Source organism: Pleurodeles waltl, chromosome 3_1 (genome assembly GCF_031143425.1).
Source record: "Pleurodeles waltl isolate 20211129_DDA chromosome 3_1, aPleWal1.hap1.20221129, whole genome shotgun sequence".
Classification (NCBI taxonomy): Eukaryota; Metazoa; Chordata; class Amphibia; order Caudata; family Salamandridae; genus Pleurodeles; species Pleurodeles waltl.
In genome coordinates this window covers 640773683-640791445 of record NC_090440.1, presented here as the reverse complement: position 1 = coordinate 640791445, position 17763 = coordinate 640773683, and the positions used below count along the sequence as shown (strand labels likewise).

Genomic DNA, 17763 nt, shown 5'->3' with positions numbered 1-17763 from the left:
TGGTTGCAACTTTATTTCACTATACTAATATTTTCCCTTAACAGCACACTGGAGAGGAGATGCAGCCTACTTGCTGCAGTGGCCAAGTTTAGATCTAGAGATTCAGGATTGAATCCATTCCCCGCCTTGACTCAACATCATTTGATTCTGGTCAAATCACAATCTCTGCAAGGCTAAAAATGACAAGGTTATTTTCCGGTGATCTTCAATACTGCTATGTGAACCCCAACCTTCTAAAGGGAGGAAAAACAAAGTCTTTGATGAGAATGACCTGGAGTAGTGGTAATGAGGATTACCGTTCAGTAACTGCCATTACTTCATGCCCCTTCATGCATTCGCGGTCACAAAGCAATTTAGCATAGCGATGCGAGTCCTATTTGCGAGTTGCATTCACAATTTGCAAGTCGGTACGGACTCGCAAATTGTGAGTGAGCATCGCAATCGGCATTTTGCATGGCGCAAACTACGATTTTCGCAGTTTGCACCATGCAAAATGCTTGCTACATCTGACCCTAGATGAAGACAATGCTGTTGTTGAGGATTTTTAGGACCCAACCACTTTGTTCAAGATCTAAGGTTTGCAGGTTCTGTGGAAATGGCACTTTCTTCGTTCCACTTTTTTATCTGCTCAATTACATCTGAAAGTTGCTAGAAAAAGCCAATCAAATCAGTGCGTACAGTAAAAAAAAAGTGCAGTAATAACATTCACTTAGACCACATAAATCTGTGTGTTTAATTTGTAAAGGTGGTTGCAGGTAGTGTGCATAGGCCTTCATGCTTTGACCCAGAGCAAGATAGAGAAAGACAAAAAAGGAAGAAAGAAAGAAGAAAGAAAGAGAAATATATAAATTCAGTGACACATGGAGAAATACTCACAAGACCCATGGTGACCATCTGTGGTGTGCGCCTTGGCTACGTCCAGTCGTTTACCTCTTCTTCCCTATATAAACCTAATACAGTCTTACCACAGTCACTGTCGAGATTATGATACTGCATATGTGTGTGGGTTCCTTGTAGAGTTAAAGACTATGATGTCATGTTTAGAATGATTATTAATTTACCACCATAATTTACATCATTTAATTTAGGCTATTAAGGAGTGAATATCCCTAAAGTTTTTTTTGTAATACAATTGTGAGGATATTATTAGTCAGACTATTCTTTTTGTATGAATTTTAATTTATTTTATTTTTATAGATTTACTTTTCTGTTTTTGATTCAATGAAACAAATCTGCTCTTAGTTGAATGAAGCATAATGAAACTATTCCTATGTAAACCAAATCAATTTGTTTATTTTCTCCAACACTGTCCCTGTGTACTTGCACTTTGTCACCCATTTGGGCCTAGTCTGTGATGTGAAACATTCTATGATTTCTAAAATAGTAGGCATGGAGGAATCAGCGTTTCCAGATACTAGAGCTGCATATGCCGCCTTCTTTAGCTGAACCGAATCAAAGCAGAAGTCTTGAATGTCAGATGAGTCATTTAGTAGCTGTAGAAGAGGATCGATGGCCAACAGAAACAACAACAACAACAACAGAGGCCAGCCTTGGCCCATACTCTGTTGAAGAGGGTAGCAGTCAAATAAAAAGCGATTAAGTCTCACTCTGGTTGTAGGAGCAGTGTATAATGCCATGAATATTTTTTTTTAAATTGAAGCCCAAAATTATGATAGCAAAGGACTGCTTCTAGATAAGGCCAAATCATCTGCTGGCCTTTTTTGCTTATAGGGCTGTAGCAACAGCAGTGCAGGCAAGGAGATTCTGATTGTGAACTATGAATCAATTTGACTATAATTTGTTCCAGACGTTTTGCCAGGACTTTTGCATCCAGTTTGCCTTACATATTAATTAGAGATATCGAGTTGTAGTTTTTTGGGTTGTTGCGGTCCTTGCCATCTTTTGGAAGGATGACTATTATTGCCTCAAGGGCTATAATAGACACATTCCCATTGTGAACATATATTTCTAGCTCAAAGTGAACTAAAGCAATGTTAAATTGTACCTTACAGTTACTGTCTGCTGTATTCCAATGTTAAATTCGTTTTAATGAGGTGAGCCATTTGCCACGACATTAATAATTAGGGCCTTATTACCATTATCGTTAGACAGTTCAGGCCATCTGCTGAGCTTCTGACAGGGAGGTTGCTGCTATAGTGGCTACCTACCCGCTGGGCTCATTAAGAGTTTCCTGCTAGGTCAGCGAGCGGAAACCTGAGTTTTTGCCCACTGGCCTAGTGGGAAACAGTCTACAGCATTGTCTCCGGCTCGTAATGGAGCCAACATTAATGGTGTAGGATGCACGGTGCACCAGTACTCTCACAATATTCCCTTTCCGCAATGTAGACAGTGAACTTTGCAATGGTGCTGGCCAGGGAAGCCCCTGCACTGCCCATGGCAAGTGCATGGGCAGTGCAGGGGCCTCCCTGTGGCCCCCTGAACCCATTCTCCGCCAGCCTTCTCATGGCAGTGCTTCCACCATGAAATGGCTGGCAGAGAACAGGTCGTAATCTCCAGGGCAACACTGTTGCAATGCTGCCCTGGTGGATTAGTACTACCGCAACCGCCAAACTGCAGGAATGTCCAATGCAGGTGGGGCTGGCGTTCCCACTGCGGCCCGACAACCATGGTCCTAAGATGGTGCTCGAACTGCTGCATTGGCGGCAGTTCGACCCCCATCCGTGAGTCTGGCGTTCTAGTGATGGCCAGACTCGTAATGAACCCCCAAGTACCGAAGGAGTGCAAATTGCTTTCTGTGCCCCAGGCTACTCTGGTATTATAGAAGAGCAGGCAGATGCTTGTGTGACCCCTCCTGCACCACATATCATGCCACCGCTACATATGTGCCAGTACGATCTTAGGGTGGTCATTCCCTTATTTGCATGAACATGTTGCGTCATGAAAATGAAGAAACACTTTGTTCCTGCAGCTGCACCATTTTTTTGACGTAGGAGTAGAGCCAAAGGAACTATAATTGCATACTGTGAACCACAATGAATAGCACACAGTCAATACACCACTTACCCCCACTTTCCCTGAGTGAGACCCTTAGAGGGCTAAAGAAACACCTTGGGCCTTCCCAGATATCACACTGCAGGCAGGTGCAGTCACTCACTGCATCCATCTGCAGGAGCTTTCCTGTCCCTTTTTAAAGTTCAGGCCATTTGCTGTCTAAACAGTGAAAAGTGGATCAGAGTCTTCAAACAGTAGATTTACCTTTAACTAATGAGCTGCCACAGGGCCAGACTCCACACTTATGCTCTGAACAATGCATTCAGAGCGCACAATTAAAGGAGTGCTTTGGAACAGACCAGGGAAGTGTGATCATCAATAATACAGGCTAATGTGTTAAAATGGAAAAAATGGTATTTAACTGCTAACAAGCATGCTACATAAATCTGCATAGTAGCCTTTTTTGATTCATAACTTTGGGAAACCCCTTCCACCCAATTTGATTCTTCACTGGTTCATAATTGCAAGTTCCCAGACTACATACATAAATAAATAGCTATGGAATAAAAAAAAATCTATCTTGAATATTCCCAGTGTGCCATACATTAAACACACCTTAGAGCATGCCTTTGCTCTGTCAACGTGATTTGGGCCTTATGCAAAGTTTAGAGATTCCCTCACCCAGAAGATAGAATGGCAAACCTTCAGTCCCTAGTCCTGGTCACAAAATGCAGAACTCACACTGAGCTTCTTTACGCTGATGTACAGCTACAGTTTCACAATGTGGAAGTCTCAAACTCCAATTTTTACAATCCATTCCCAGACACAAATCAGATCTAGTGACTCAGTCATTCAAATTTGTGTTATCAGTGTGGCTCCTTTTGAAGTACCCTATCCTGCCCTTTGCCCAGAAAACAGTCTATCACAGCAGGAGTGACTCCATGATTGACTGCCCCACAATGCACACACTGCAAGGTTGGCAAGGATCACATCTGGATGTCAGCCTCACTGGTATATGCTCAAAAAAGGGCATCAACTCTACTATTTTTTATTCCATTTTCAACTCTATCTCCTTCCTGAGTTGTTCACAGGTGCCCTTATCCAGTGACCTTCTTTAGAATCAAGGAGCCCTTTTGAGGTGCAGGAAGGGCCTTGCTCTTCCTTTCTCCAGTGAGAGTCCTGTCTTCCTCTCAGGATCTGTCTGCGGGCTCCACATGCTTCCCCAAGACGCACTAAGGGGGTCATTACAACCCTGGCGGTCAAAGACCGCCAGGGCTGTTTTGACAGAAGCACCGCCAACAGGCTGGCGGTACTTCCCATGGTATTCTGCCACGGTCGCACCGCCGGGACCGGCGGTTTACCGACACTTCAATCCCGGCGGTTTTAATCCGCCAGGGCAGCGCTGCTTGCAGCACTGCCCAGGGGATTATGAGTCCCCCTACCGCCAGCCTTTTCCTGGCGGTGGGGCCCCTGCACTGCCCATGCCACTGGCATGGGCAGTGCAGGGCCCCCCTGACACAGCCCAGTGCAGCTTTTCACTGTCTGCTATGCAGCCGTCGCACAGCCGCAACACCGCCGGCTCCATTTGGAGCCGGCTCCTGTGTTGCGGCCGTGATCCCCGCTGGGCCGGCGGGCGGAAACCAGGTTTCCACCCAGCGGGGATCTCAAAATGACTGCGGCTTCAGCCGCCCGCCAAGGTTGTAATGAGGGCCTTAGTCTCCCAAATGACATCTAAAGGCTTCCATGTACGGGGCCCTTCACAAGCACACATTCATCCCATGCAGACACCAACATTCCCCTCCAGGCTCCTATGTACTGTACCACTTCCCAGGAAAACATACATGCTAGCAGTCTAATGCAGACTCCTGCTGACTTCTATGTCTTGCACCACTCACAGGTAAACCTGCATCTGGGGGAGCCCACACAGACATGGGGGCACTGCGTGGTGATACATCCATCCTATTGTAGGCCAAGGTTTATTTAAGCGCACAGCTACCAAAATGTATCTGAGTCAGTCAGTAGGCCCCATTCCAGTGACTTAGGTGGAAAGACCTGATCATTAGTACTTAAAACATGGTATGGTGCTACCACTGCACTCATGCTACTCAAGTCCCGGAGAAGGCAGTAGCCTTCCACCGCACAAGGATAACACTTTGCTCGCCTCTCTTGGCCCAAGCAAGACAGCAATCCATGAGATAGGCCTAAGTCATGGTGCACACACATGATTCATGGTCTCCATGACCAAAAATCAGCACCAGAGATCCATAGATCACTGCAACTGGGGCACTCAAGGCAGGGGTGCACATGCATTACCATGTAAGGACATTTTCCTTCTCTACACTAGTTGATGAAAGTGTGCATTTACATCTTATGTGGTTTATTTTATGTGAGTGGTGAAACTCCAAAACACCATTTGCACAGATTCTGACATTGGTGTAAGTTTAAATATCTGTTTCTTATTAGTGTGAATATCTGAAAGAACATAGTTCAAGGACTTAACCATATGTTTGTAATGTTTTATTTGTTTCTGTTCACAGGATGTAAACCTCAGAAATGCTATAAAATGGTGAAAGTTTGCCCATTGGGATTTGAATTCAGCTGTATTAATCCAGTAGGCGATGGCTGCTGCCCTACTTTTGAATGTAGTAAGTACTCAAGCAATCGCAAAGGAATGATGCCACCAGCAGATTTCACTTTTGTACTGCTTTCATGTATAGCTTACCTGAAAGATATCGACAGGGGGATTTATGAATATGCATACATCCACGTTCTTTGGGAGCGAAAGATGAACGATCTTTCCAGAAGAATGAAAACTGATCCTTATATAGTAGCAGTTCTGACACCTTTTTGGAAATATATAGTTACATCGAAGGCACATGTATCTGACTCGCTAGGGACATCAAGTTCTGGTTTCTGACTTAAGAGGGACAGACAGTAATTGTTTGGACTTCCAAAGCTTTGTGAATTTTTTTCCAGCACTAATATTTGATTTCAGAGGGATAATGAGTAATGGCTTGTGCTACTGAAGTTTGTGAAAGCCTTCTCAAGCTCTTTTTTCTGACTCGAGACGGTCATCTATTGACAGTTTATGCTATTGCAGTTTGTGAAAGGGCAAATGTTCTGACTTTAGAAATGCTTGCGTTCCTTACCAAGGGCAGATTGTAGGTGGTGTTTAGTGTTCTGCAGTCATATTGGTTGGAAGTTGTTCTCCAGGAATAATTCTATTTGATTGTATTAAATAGTTCATATTTTCTTTTAGCTTTAGTCCTTTTGGATGTGTTTGAATAAAAGTGTATTTACACCTAATAAATGAACTTTAACCTTAAAGGCAAACATTTTCTAATCCATCATCAGGTCTAATACTGAAGGTTAAGTTAGCAAAATTAAAGGCCACACACTGGCTTTTATAGACAAATGTTGATTCTCAATGGTTAACTGCATAAAGAATCACAATTTTATTAAAAACAAGGAGGCTAGCATTATGCATGAAACTTTAATTCACTCCCTCTGAGCAGCAATACTTAAAAGTTCTCAGAATTGGAACACAAAACTACTGCACAATGAATATAACTCTGAAGTCCACTTAAATGTCCCTGTCTTCCATTTAAAGTCTCTTTTGTCTCTTCTTAATATCCATATCCTCCTCCTCTTTTCCTCATCATGTAAATTTAATGGTCTGAAAAAATCGAACACATAGGGCCTGATTACGACCTTGGCGGAGGGGATTCATTTATCTCAAATGTGACAGATATCCTGTCCGCCGGGTTACAAGTTCCACAGGATATAATGGAACTTTTAATATGGCTGGTGGGATATCCGTCACATTTGGGACAGAGTAAACCCCTCCGCCAAGGTCGTAATCAGGCCCATAATGTATCTTTCTTCTTAACGATAATTACCCTCATATGTTTCCATATTTACATTACCTCACTACTTATTTTATTCAACATCTCATACTCTGTATTTTACATTGTCTATAAAATAAACCACTTCTACTGCCTCCCATAAAAAACAGGGAGGGTGTAGTGAGGGTAATGCTAGCCTCCTGGTCTTTAAATGAATGTTGATTCTTTTTGTAGTCAACATTTAAGAATTGTGATTTTATGACAAGAAAGGAGGATAGCATTATGCATGTTCAAGGTTTCTCAAAGCATAGCATGAAACACGACCTATAGGTTGAAAATAAATAAATTCTAAATGTGTTTCTGTTAGACTAATCCACTGCTTTTAAAATTTCTTCCAACCTCCCTCCAGACATAAGTGCTTTACCTGCCATGACACCCTTAAAAGAATGTGTTGTATACTGAAACAAATTTATACCTGCCTCTTTCATTACAGACTTTACACACCTTACAATGGTTGCATTTGTGACACCTTTAAAATGTTTTAAGTATGATATCAATAACAGATCCACCCGAGTGCATCTATTTTCCACTGCACTAGCCCTGTATTCCTTTATACCACACTCTTACCACACACAATTTTGGTGAGTTATCTAAATTTGGATAAAACACAGAGGTTTGCATCATTTTGTTCACTTCCAAATCCTGAATAATACCCCAGTAGGTTGAAAAAAATGCATTCAGTACCTCTAATATCTTAATAGCCTGCACTCTTCTGAAAAAGATCAAACACAACAAAATCACTTCCATGACAATGCCCTTACTATTAGATATTTTTTTAACAAGGCATTAATGGAACAACCGTAAAACTAAGTCCTCATCCCAAAGAGACTGATATCTGGGCTTTGGAGGCCTTTTTAACCTAATGCCATTCACTACTCTACAAATTTAAGGAAAACGAATTTCCCTGAATTAAAAAATGTCCTGCTGCCACAGCTGATCTATAACAATTGACGTCCTCTAATGTAGCCCTTTGTCAAATAACTGCACTACAAAATCCACCACTTTTACCTCACCTGCTTCCATGGGATTCAAATTCCTTGACAACCACCAACGTAACCATACTCCCCATGCACTTCTATCTCGTTTCTTTGTTCAAGGGGACCAAGATTCATTGAGCAACCATAAAGATCTTTCCAAAGGTTCTGTGAATCTTCATGATTCCCTGTAATCTTCCAAATTAGAAGGCTGAGCAAACCTGACAAACCAAAAGATGCTCTCCTTCTTCCACTCCTTTTATCACATCCTTGCATGACCTGATCAAATAAGGAGTCTATATAGCCATCTCCAAAACTGTTGGAAACTAAGTTTAAGTTTTCCAAAAAGGAGTTACTACTGTCTCCTGCACTGTACCTCTGAATCATGGAAAAAGGTGGAAATGTTTACCCTTTCACTTATGTCCAATCCAGCATGAATGCATGAATACAAACTCATTCCTATCCTGTCGCTATACCATAATCCTTTTGCTAGTTCAGCTTTCTTCATCCTATGCAACGTCCTGTCATCCTCCTGATTTTTATTTAACATTTTTTTCTTTAGTACGTCTTTCATTGTCTTCTTTCCTGCAATACGAAGTTCTTGAGACACTATTTTTCTTATTAACTCTTCCTGTAACTTATCTCCTGATTCCTGTTCAGTTATGTTTGCCTGGAAAATATCTGCTTTTAACTAGTATTCTATTTCCTTATTAATTCCTGAATTGAAGCGTTTCCCCTGGCTTACAGTTAAGCTAGGTGTTAATTCTCTTTAACAGCCACTACAGAGTGTGCATTGCCAAGCATCTGGTCGGGCACTTGAGTCATTCTCAAAATGTGCCCAAATATCTTTAAACACAGCACATATGCATCTTTTGTGTGAGCGTAAGCAACTAGGCTCGCATTCACATTATTGCTTAAAATGTGCCCAAATTCCTTTAAATATAGCCTGTAGCAATGAACTACAGCATACACGATGCATCGCGCATGCTTAAGATGGCCCTCTTCTGAAGAAACATGTGGAGATGTGCGTACCAAATGGTAACGTTTCCCCAATAAACTCACATCTCTAATTATTCACTATGCCTCACATTTACCCAACATTGTTTAGATTTCAGAAAACTGTTCACATAAGGAAAACCTTTTCCTTCAGATATCTCATAACAGTTTACTTACCTAACTTTCTAACTCATCAGTAACTATTATACACTAATCAAATACCAAATACACCTACAAATTGGTTTACGAGTGACACCGGAAGCATTATAATTCAAAGATTTTACACAGCTTAAGCATTATAAAACAAAAATCTTCACTAAATGTTTATAAAATAATCTCCTTATGTAGGATACGAATCTTCTCAGAAGCAGTAAACAGAACGAGGAAGAAAATGGAGGACAGAGAGATTTAAGTTGGCTTCAGAGTTCTATTCATTGTGAAGTAGGTTATGTGTTCCGATTCTGAGAACTTTTAAGTGTTGCTGCTCAGAGGGAGTGAATAAAAGTTTTATGCATAATGCTAGCATCCTGTCTTGTCATAAAACTAGCATAGTTTCTTGATATGATTCAGTGCAGGGAAAGTTGTTTAGCCTGTCAGACAGCTTTGTGCAGGCACCAGTTGTAGTAATCTGGCCTGGTGTGTGGTGGGTGCCCAAGGTACTTACACCTTATACCAGGTCCAGGTATCAATGTAGTGCAGGCAGTGTCTATAAGCCAGGCTCTCTAGAGGTAGCTGTGGATGAGCAGCCAAGGCTTATCTAGGAGACATGCAAAGCTTGTGCAATACCACTGTAGTCACACAGCACTTTTACACATGAAAGAATACACTCAGTGTTACAAAAATAAAGGTACACAACACCAAAATTACTATAGAGACACAACTCCCCTAAGAGGTAAGTAATACACTAGATTTATATATTAGTTGTCAGACATAGGCATAGGAATAGTTAGAAAACAGTGCAAGCAGTGTAAAACACAATAGAGAATAGTGACACTAGGGGGAGCACAAATCATATACTAAAAGAATGGAATGCAAGAGGGTCATCCGCACCAAGGTAAATGGAGTATATAGAGAGTCGCTATGGGTACAAAGGAAAGCACAAAGAGAAGTATCACAACACCCCCCAGCAACCAGAACAGCAGGAGTAAATTACTAGAATTTCCCCAGAACACCCACTTAGAAGAAAAGAAGAGAATTGCCCAACCCAGAGATGACTGCAAGAAACCAACGGTGGATTCTTGAAGACGAAGACCTGTGGAAAGAGGGGACCAAGTCCAGAAGACACAGCAGAGTCCAGTGGGGGCAGGAGAATCGAGTTCCTGGAGGGTGCAGATGATATCCAATGCTGGAAGGAAGATTGCAGTCAGGTTTGCGTGTCCGGATTCCACCAACAAGCCTTGGCACAGGCAAAACTCGTTGTTGGCGGAAAGTGGTGCTGCCGGGGACCAGCAAGGCCCAGGAGGACTCAACCCAGGAGGGGGAGTCAGAGGGAGCCCTCGGCATCACAGAGAGCCCACAGAAGCATAGGCAGCAGTCACAGGAGTCCCACAGGATGGGGACACAGAAGGTGCAAAAGGAGTCCGCGCAGCACTACGAAAAGGAGTCCCACGCCGCCAGATAGTCACTCAGGGAGCTGTGCATCACAGAAAAGAGTGCTGGGGGCTGCAGATACACGAAGACTGAAGACCCTTTGGAGGAAATGCCAACAAGCCTTGGCAGTTGCAAAAGATGCAGTGTACCGGGGTACTGTCCTCCTTGGGAAGGCAAGGGCTTACCTCCACCCAAGTTGGAAAACTGGTAGAGAGGAACGGCAAAACCACTTCTGACCACCACCCATGATGCAGGATCCACGCATCTCAGCTAGAGAGGGGATCCACGCAGCCCGTTGTTGTTGCTGTAGGTGCCTGCTGTTGCAGGGGAGTGACTCCTTCACTCCAAGGGAGATTCCTTCTTCTTTCTTGTGCAGACTGAAGACGGGCAGTCCTCAGAGGATGCACGATTGGGGAAATGTTGCAGAAGCGGAAGGAGCCGTGGAAACAATGTTGCAGGCGAAGTCTTTGTCTTTGTTGCAGATGCAGTTTCTTTGGTCAGAAATCAAAGTACGGGATGCAGGGGAATATTGCTGGAATCTTGCAAGCCAAATCTGACGAAACACCCAAAGGAGAGACCCTAAATAGCCCTGAAAGGGGGATTGGTCACCTAGCCGGATGACCACTTATCAGGAGGGAGATCTGGTGTCACCTGCCTGTCCTGCCCACTCAGATGCTCCTAAAGTTTCCTGCCAACCTTGGATTCAAGATGGCAAAACCCAGGGACCCTCGGGATTAGCTCTGGGCACCACCCCTGGGGTGCAGATGGACAGGGGAGTGGTCACTCACCCTTTCCATTGTCCAGTTTTGTGTCAGAGCAGGGACTAAAGGTCCATGAATTGGTGTAGACTGGTTTATGCATGGAGGGCACCAACTGTGCCCTTTAAAGCATGCCAGTGGCTTGGGGAGGCTACCCCTCCCATGCCATGTAACACCTATTTACAAAGGGAGAGGGTGTAACATGCCTCTCCCAAAGGAAATCCTTTGTTCTGTCATCATGGGCTTGAGCTGCTCAAGCAAAAGGAGGACATAAACCTGTCTGTGAGGTGGCAGCAGCTGGGGCTGCCTGGAAAACCTCAGAATGCTGTGGAAGCAATGCTGGGGGTCCTCAAAGGAGCCCCCAGAGTGCATAGAATCATACAACCAATACTTGCAAAAGTATTGGGGTAGGATTTCAACATGTTTAATACCAAACATGCCTGGGTTTGGAGTTACCATTATGTGGCTGGACATGGGTAGTGACTTATGTGAGGTAAACACATAAAATGACATCCCAGCACTCATGAACTCCAGGAAAATTGAGCTGCAGTTTGTGGGGGCACCTCTGCCAGTGCAGGGGTGCCCTCACACACAACTACTTGCACCCTCCACTCTGGGCTAGGAGCGCCTGCCATAGGGATGACTTATAGTGACCTGGTGCAGGGAATTGTAGTGAAAGGGTGCATGCACCCTTTCCTGCAGACTGCAAAGACAGGTCTGCAGAGCACTTTTCATGGGCTCCCTATGGGTGGCATAATATGTGCTGCAGCCCATAGGGATCCCCTGGAACCCCAATGCCCAGGGTACCTGGGTACCAAATAATAACAACCTATTATGGTAATAACTGAACGCTGATAGCAAGTAGATAGATACAGTGGCCTATTTCATTATGGCGTAGGACAGAATAATGCCAAACTCAAAGTAATATACACCATACTTGCCCCCTGTATGCACACCTGTTGTTTCTTGCAAAAGTTGAAGAGGTGGCTCAATCTCTACTTAGGAGACTTCATATTAGTACATGGGGTGACTTGTGTCTGCAAGGTAAAATTATCACCATTGAGGACCTCCAGCAATGTTTCACTATCGCCCCTCTCAATACACTCCTTTACTTTACCCTAAAAGTGACTATTAAAAAAAAACTGACACTTCATTTTCCACACAATTCCACCCAATTCCAAAAGACTCAAACCCCTGTAAATTTATGCCGGAACCACAAACCCCCAAAAATGTGTCACTCTGCTGTACCGAGCAGCACAGTCTGAAATGCCTGTCAGAGATAACACTGCTAGGACAGGGTGGAAAGCAGACCTAGGTCCACTCACAAATGGCATATGAGAACAGTGCTCTGCACAAACTGGAGACCTATTGCCTAGCAGCAGTCTGCGAATAATCCATTTACAGTACCTTAATAAGGTATACAATTCACCCACAGCACTGCACAGGGCAGGGTTACAGGAAGATTTCCGATATGCTTTGCAGAGGATGCAGACACCTGCCACTTAGCCTGGACTTGTACACAGATTTACCAGTTCTGGTGTGAAGTGTTTGATACACTACAAACTGTTACAGAAACTCCTTTGCCCTCTCCTACTTGATGAGCCTCCTGGGGTGGGTACAGACCTCTGCCCTCCACTCCAATCATAAATGTATATCTCTGCCCTTGCTGCTGGCCAAAAGACTGATAGGGAACCTCTGTGGTAGAGAGTTCTCCCATGATACACAATCCCTTAAGTTTTTCTCTACGTCCATTCCTGGGCACCAATAGGAATCATTTACTCTCCTCTAAGTATTATGATTCCAAGATGTCCCTCATCATAAATATCTATTTACTTTTTCTTAATCCTACCAGTGGAAATGCTCTAAATCTTATCAAAATAATTCATTCTTTGCCACACCCAATTCACCCTTTACTTCCCAGCACTTGACGTTGTCAACAATTCTCTTGATATGCTTCTTTTACAAACCGTAACACTCAAAATAATTGTCATCAGCTAGACCAATATTCCATTCTTCTCTCCTAATTTGATGTTCCGCATCCTAAGAATCACTGGCAGCTTGATACTCATCCCATACACTTACAGGAATTTATGTTGTTGTTGCAGGCATTCTATTCAAGACATCAGCAGGACAATTCTTCACCTTTGGATTGTACTCCACAGCAGACCTAGGGTTTATGATCGCCTCTTAAAATATTGGTGCCCCCAGATATATGTTTTCTATAGCATTCTTAACACATGCCAAAAGTTTCCTTCTCTACTACTGAACATTTCTGTCTAACTAGTGTTAATGAAGGGATGCATATGCAAGTATTCCCTATTTGCACTTGCTTTCCCTCTAAGTTAAAACAGCACCTATCCCTTTATTACTTGCATTTGTTCTTACTGGCATCTGTTGTTACAGTACATGTGAGAGTAGGATTGAAATGTAGTAGAGGTATTGCTCTGCAAAATTTGCTTTTGATGAGGTTGAACATATCTTTGCACTCAGAAGTCCATTCACATTTTAGTTTGTTCTTACGTAATTGTCTGAGTACATATGTTTTTTCAGTAAAATTCTCAACACATTTTGAACCCTGCTAACTCTAGAAAAGCTCTCACACCATCTTTACATTTAGGTGTTGGTGCATTTTCCATGTTCATCAATTTTTATTTCATGTTCAAGATAAGTCACATTTTGTCCTTCAAATTTGCATTTACTTAACTCAGCAGCTAACTAAATTTTTTGCAATATTCCTTACACAGTTCTTAATTTTTCATCATGTTCTTCTTTAGTTTTCCCCTTGACTAAACTATCATCCTCAAAGATTCCTTAACTTATGTCTCTAAATACCATGAACATCAACCACTGAAAAAGCGCAGCAGCAGATGCTCACCCAAAGGGAACCCTGCAGAACTGGTAACACCCAAAGGGGTCATGAATGTGGTTAACTTACTACTGCTGTTATAAGGGATCTGATGGTAAGCTGACTTTCACTCAGTAGTCGAAAAACCATTTCACACCATTGGTCAACAACATTTCTTGGATCTTTTGAAATGAAACAAGAATTTACAATGCGTGCTATTGCCCATAGACATCTTAACACTAACAGCTGCAGTGATAGAACAAAAAACAAATCTCAAGTTGAAAAAAGGAAGCTTTTAAGAGCTTTCCTAAAAGACATTTGCTCCATCATGGTTGTAATATGGAGTGGAAGACTATTCCACAGTTCACCCATAGCAAGAGTGAAACAAGTGCCTCCCTAAGTTTCCCAGCTTACTCTGGGAAAAACCACCTTTCTAGAAGATGAAGGACTTTTTACCATCAGCATACCTCTGAAGTTTGGATCTTATATACTACAGAGCGGAGTTGTGTAACGCTTTATGTGTTAAACATCAAGCCTTGATTACAATAAGTTTTTTATCAGGGAGCTTATAAAATTTAGGTAAAACCTGGAATACAGACAGAAATTTTGGTATATTGAGGAGCAAGTGAGCTGGTGCACTTTGAAGAGTTTGTAGTTTATTCAAAGATTGTTGTTCAACACTCACATACAGAGCAATGCACTAATACATTTTCAATACAACCAAGGCAACTGTCACACCCCAGGCAAAGGAAACATGTTTATGAAAATGTTCTTGCTTAATTCTGTAAGGTAGCCACACAGTCTTACCTTGCCATTTGCACATTGTGCCACGAGTGGCATAACCCAATAAGAAGGCTCAACACACTGTATGACTCATGCCTCCTGCAATTTTTTAGTTCTAATTCAACCTCACTTCTTAATGTGATAGGTTCCCCCTCTCCGTATGAATACTAGGTACTACATTTTCTTTTAATACAATCTGGTGCACAAACCCCCTTTAATCTTCCAATATTCTCTGAAAACACAGTATGGAATTCTTTCTTCAGTCTTACTTCTTTCATTTCTCGAAACTGCCAAGACTGGTTCAAGTGTATTTGGAACTAGAATTGTATCTAATGCTTATAAATCCATCCATCCATCCATCCTTTTCTGCCTTCCTGTTCTTTAAATCAAATAAATTCCTGTAACCTAACAATTCTATTGATTCTCCAGTGAAACTCTCTGTTTCAGAATATCCACTGGTTTTAGGTTTTCTCCTAATAATTTATTCAATATTTTCTTCAACACCCCTTCATTTATACTGATGTACAGCTATCCGGAATCCACAACTACATTCATCTTTTAACCACCAACAATATCTCACACAAGTTTATTTGAAACCTTGCTCTCCAAAACCTCAACAATCTCATCATGTACATTTAAAACACAATATTCACCTCTATCTTTGGCACAGTCATTTGAGGTTTCGCTGTCTACACGGACATATTTCATTTAGTAACTTACCTTCGTTTTTTCAATATAAGTGTTTTTCACAGTCTTTTGCATTGTGGCCTACAGTAGCACTCCGTTGTCACGTCTTGCTGAGGACAAATGGCTTTTCAGGGAATTTCCAGCCATCCATTATGTGCATGTTCTTTAATGGGACTTGCCTTTTTGATGAAAAGGTGGATTCAATGCTTGAGTTTTTTAAAGATAGTAGGACTAATCTAGATTGTTGGGATACACAACATTCTCATTCCATCTTCCGGCCATTCCATGGTGATGGTAAGGACTATCAGCCACCATGGCCTGGAGCCGCCACAGTCCTTTTGTGGCCAAGGGTGCAGCTCCCACAAAGATTGTGGGTACCACAGCCAGACGTCGACCCAATCCTTGCCCTCTGGCAGCCACAACCTCAAGACCTATTTAGTTTGCTCGCCTACCATCATGAGCACTCACTTGGGGGAAGGATTCGGCACCACCTGCTCCAGTGGCAGGAAATAATGTCAAATAATCCAGTGGGGCCATGTCCCGCCATTCCAACACACTCCACAATCTATGCCATGGTCCTCTGATCGGCTGATGGAGGATCACCTTTTGCTGTTGTGACAGGAAGTACTGGCTCTTTTGGCCAAAGGAGCCATCAAAAGGTTGCAAGCATCAGAAGTAGGTTGTGGTTGTTATTCATGCTAATTTCTGGTGCTGAAAAAGGATGGAGGCCTCTGTTCTATTCTGGGCCTATTCAATTACTTCCTGAAAAAAGAAAAATGCATGATGCTTACTTAGGCTTCGGAATTGTCAGCCCTCTTGTAGATCCTAAATGCCATCTCCTTATGGAGGTAATTCACAGTCTCTTCAGACACTGCGGAGGACCTTGGTTAGATCTATTCACTACCATCAAGAAAGTGCCATGTAGGGAATTAAGTGCTCTGGAGTTTCCAGGGCGGCTCTCACTCATAGATGCATTTTTTTTTTAGTGGAGCTCAGGACTCCTGTATGCACTCCTGCCAATAGCACTCCTGTCCAGAGTTCCCAAGAAACTCTGGTATGACTGGGCTCAGGCAATCTCAGTGACTCTGAATTTAGCAAGGAGATCTGGTATCCTGAACTCCTGAGCATGAGATCGATGGTTGACAGTTGAGAGTGTTTGGCCTCCCTCCTGAAGTATTTATTATCATCCTCACAGCCAGGCATTATTCCATGAAAACAAGTTAAGCCTGCCAATGGGACAAACTTGTGGCTGGATGTGTTGCTAAATTTGTTGATCCCCTTTCTGCACCACTGCCAAAGTAATTTTGCTTGCCTTATGCTTTGCCCAGCAAGGCCCTGCCTGGGGGACAGTTAAAGGTACCTCTCTGCCATTTAAGCCTTCCTGCAGTAACTTGATCAACCCTCCCTGTTCAGATCACCTTATAAGACATGTTTCCTGAAAGTTTTACAACACGTTTCCCCCTCACCATTCATCATGCCCTAATGGGATCTAAATTTAATTGTCACCTCTTTAATGTATTCGCCATTTGAGCCCATGCATAGTAACCGTCTGAGACTGCTGACCATCAAAATAGTCTTCTTTTTGGTGATAACATCTACCAAGAGGGTTAGACAATTGTAGGCAATTTCAGTCCACCCTCCTCATACACAACCTTTTACCACAATAAGGTGGTCTTTGGGACCTGTGTTTCCATCTTACTATAGGTATTAACAACTTTTCACATTGGGCAGAGAATCCCACTGCCTACTTTCTATTCCTGCCTCATTCTATCAAAAAAAAGGAAACACTCCCCCATCTGGACCCAGAAATAGTGCTGTCATTTTACATCAGTCATACCAAAGGTTACGAGGTGGATCGACTCCTTGATGGCTTTGTGGGTGTGAAGAAAGGCAAGGCAGTTCATAGGAGAACCATCACTAGATGGATTGTCCTCTGTATTAAAATCTGGTATGCAGTGGCTAAAAAGCAGCCCCTTGAGGGTTCATTCCATCAGAGCTGTGACCCCTGCATTACTGAAAAGAGTCGCAGTCCTGGGCATCTGTCTTTCAACTATGTGGGCAACACTGCACAAGTTTACCAAACCATGCTGCCTAGACAGTCAGGTCTGGGTGATGGGCATTTTGCCCATTTGGCTCTCCAAGACTTCTTCGTGTGACACAGTCCGCAGACACCCCTCCAGGGAGCGATTTCTTAGGTATCTATTCTAAGGTAAGGAATTTGTGACTAGAAGTCTCTGCCAAATAAACGAGTTAATAACCTTCAGTAATGCCTT

At 42.8% G+C, this 17763-nt stretch overlaps 1 protein-coding gene across 1 annotated transcript in view; it reads left to right on the top strand.

Moving 5' to 3' along the window:
• LOC138284407 (mucin-2-like) overlaps positions 1 to 17763 on the top strand; it is a 1933778-nt gene that overhangs the window by 1487897 nt on the left and 428118 nt on the right. The window contains exon 60 of the mRNA XM_069223144.1: positions 5490 to 5597. Within this exon, the coding sequence (XP_069079245.1) occupies positions 5490 to 5597 (108 nt within the window). The remainder of the gene's footprint in view (positions 1 to 5489; positions 5598 to 17763) is intronic.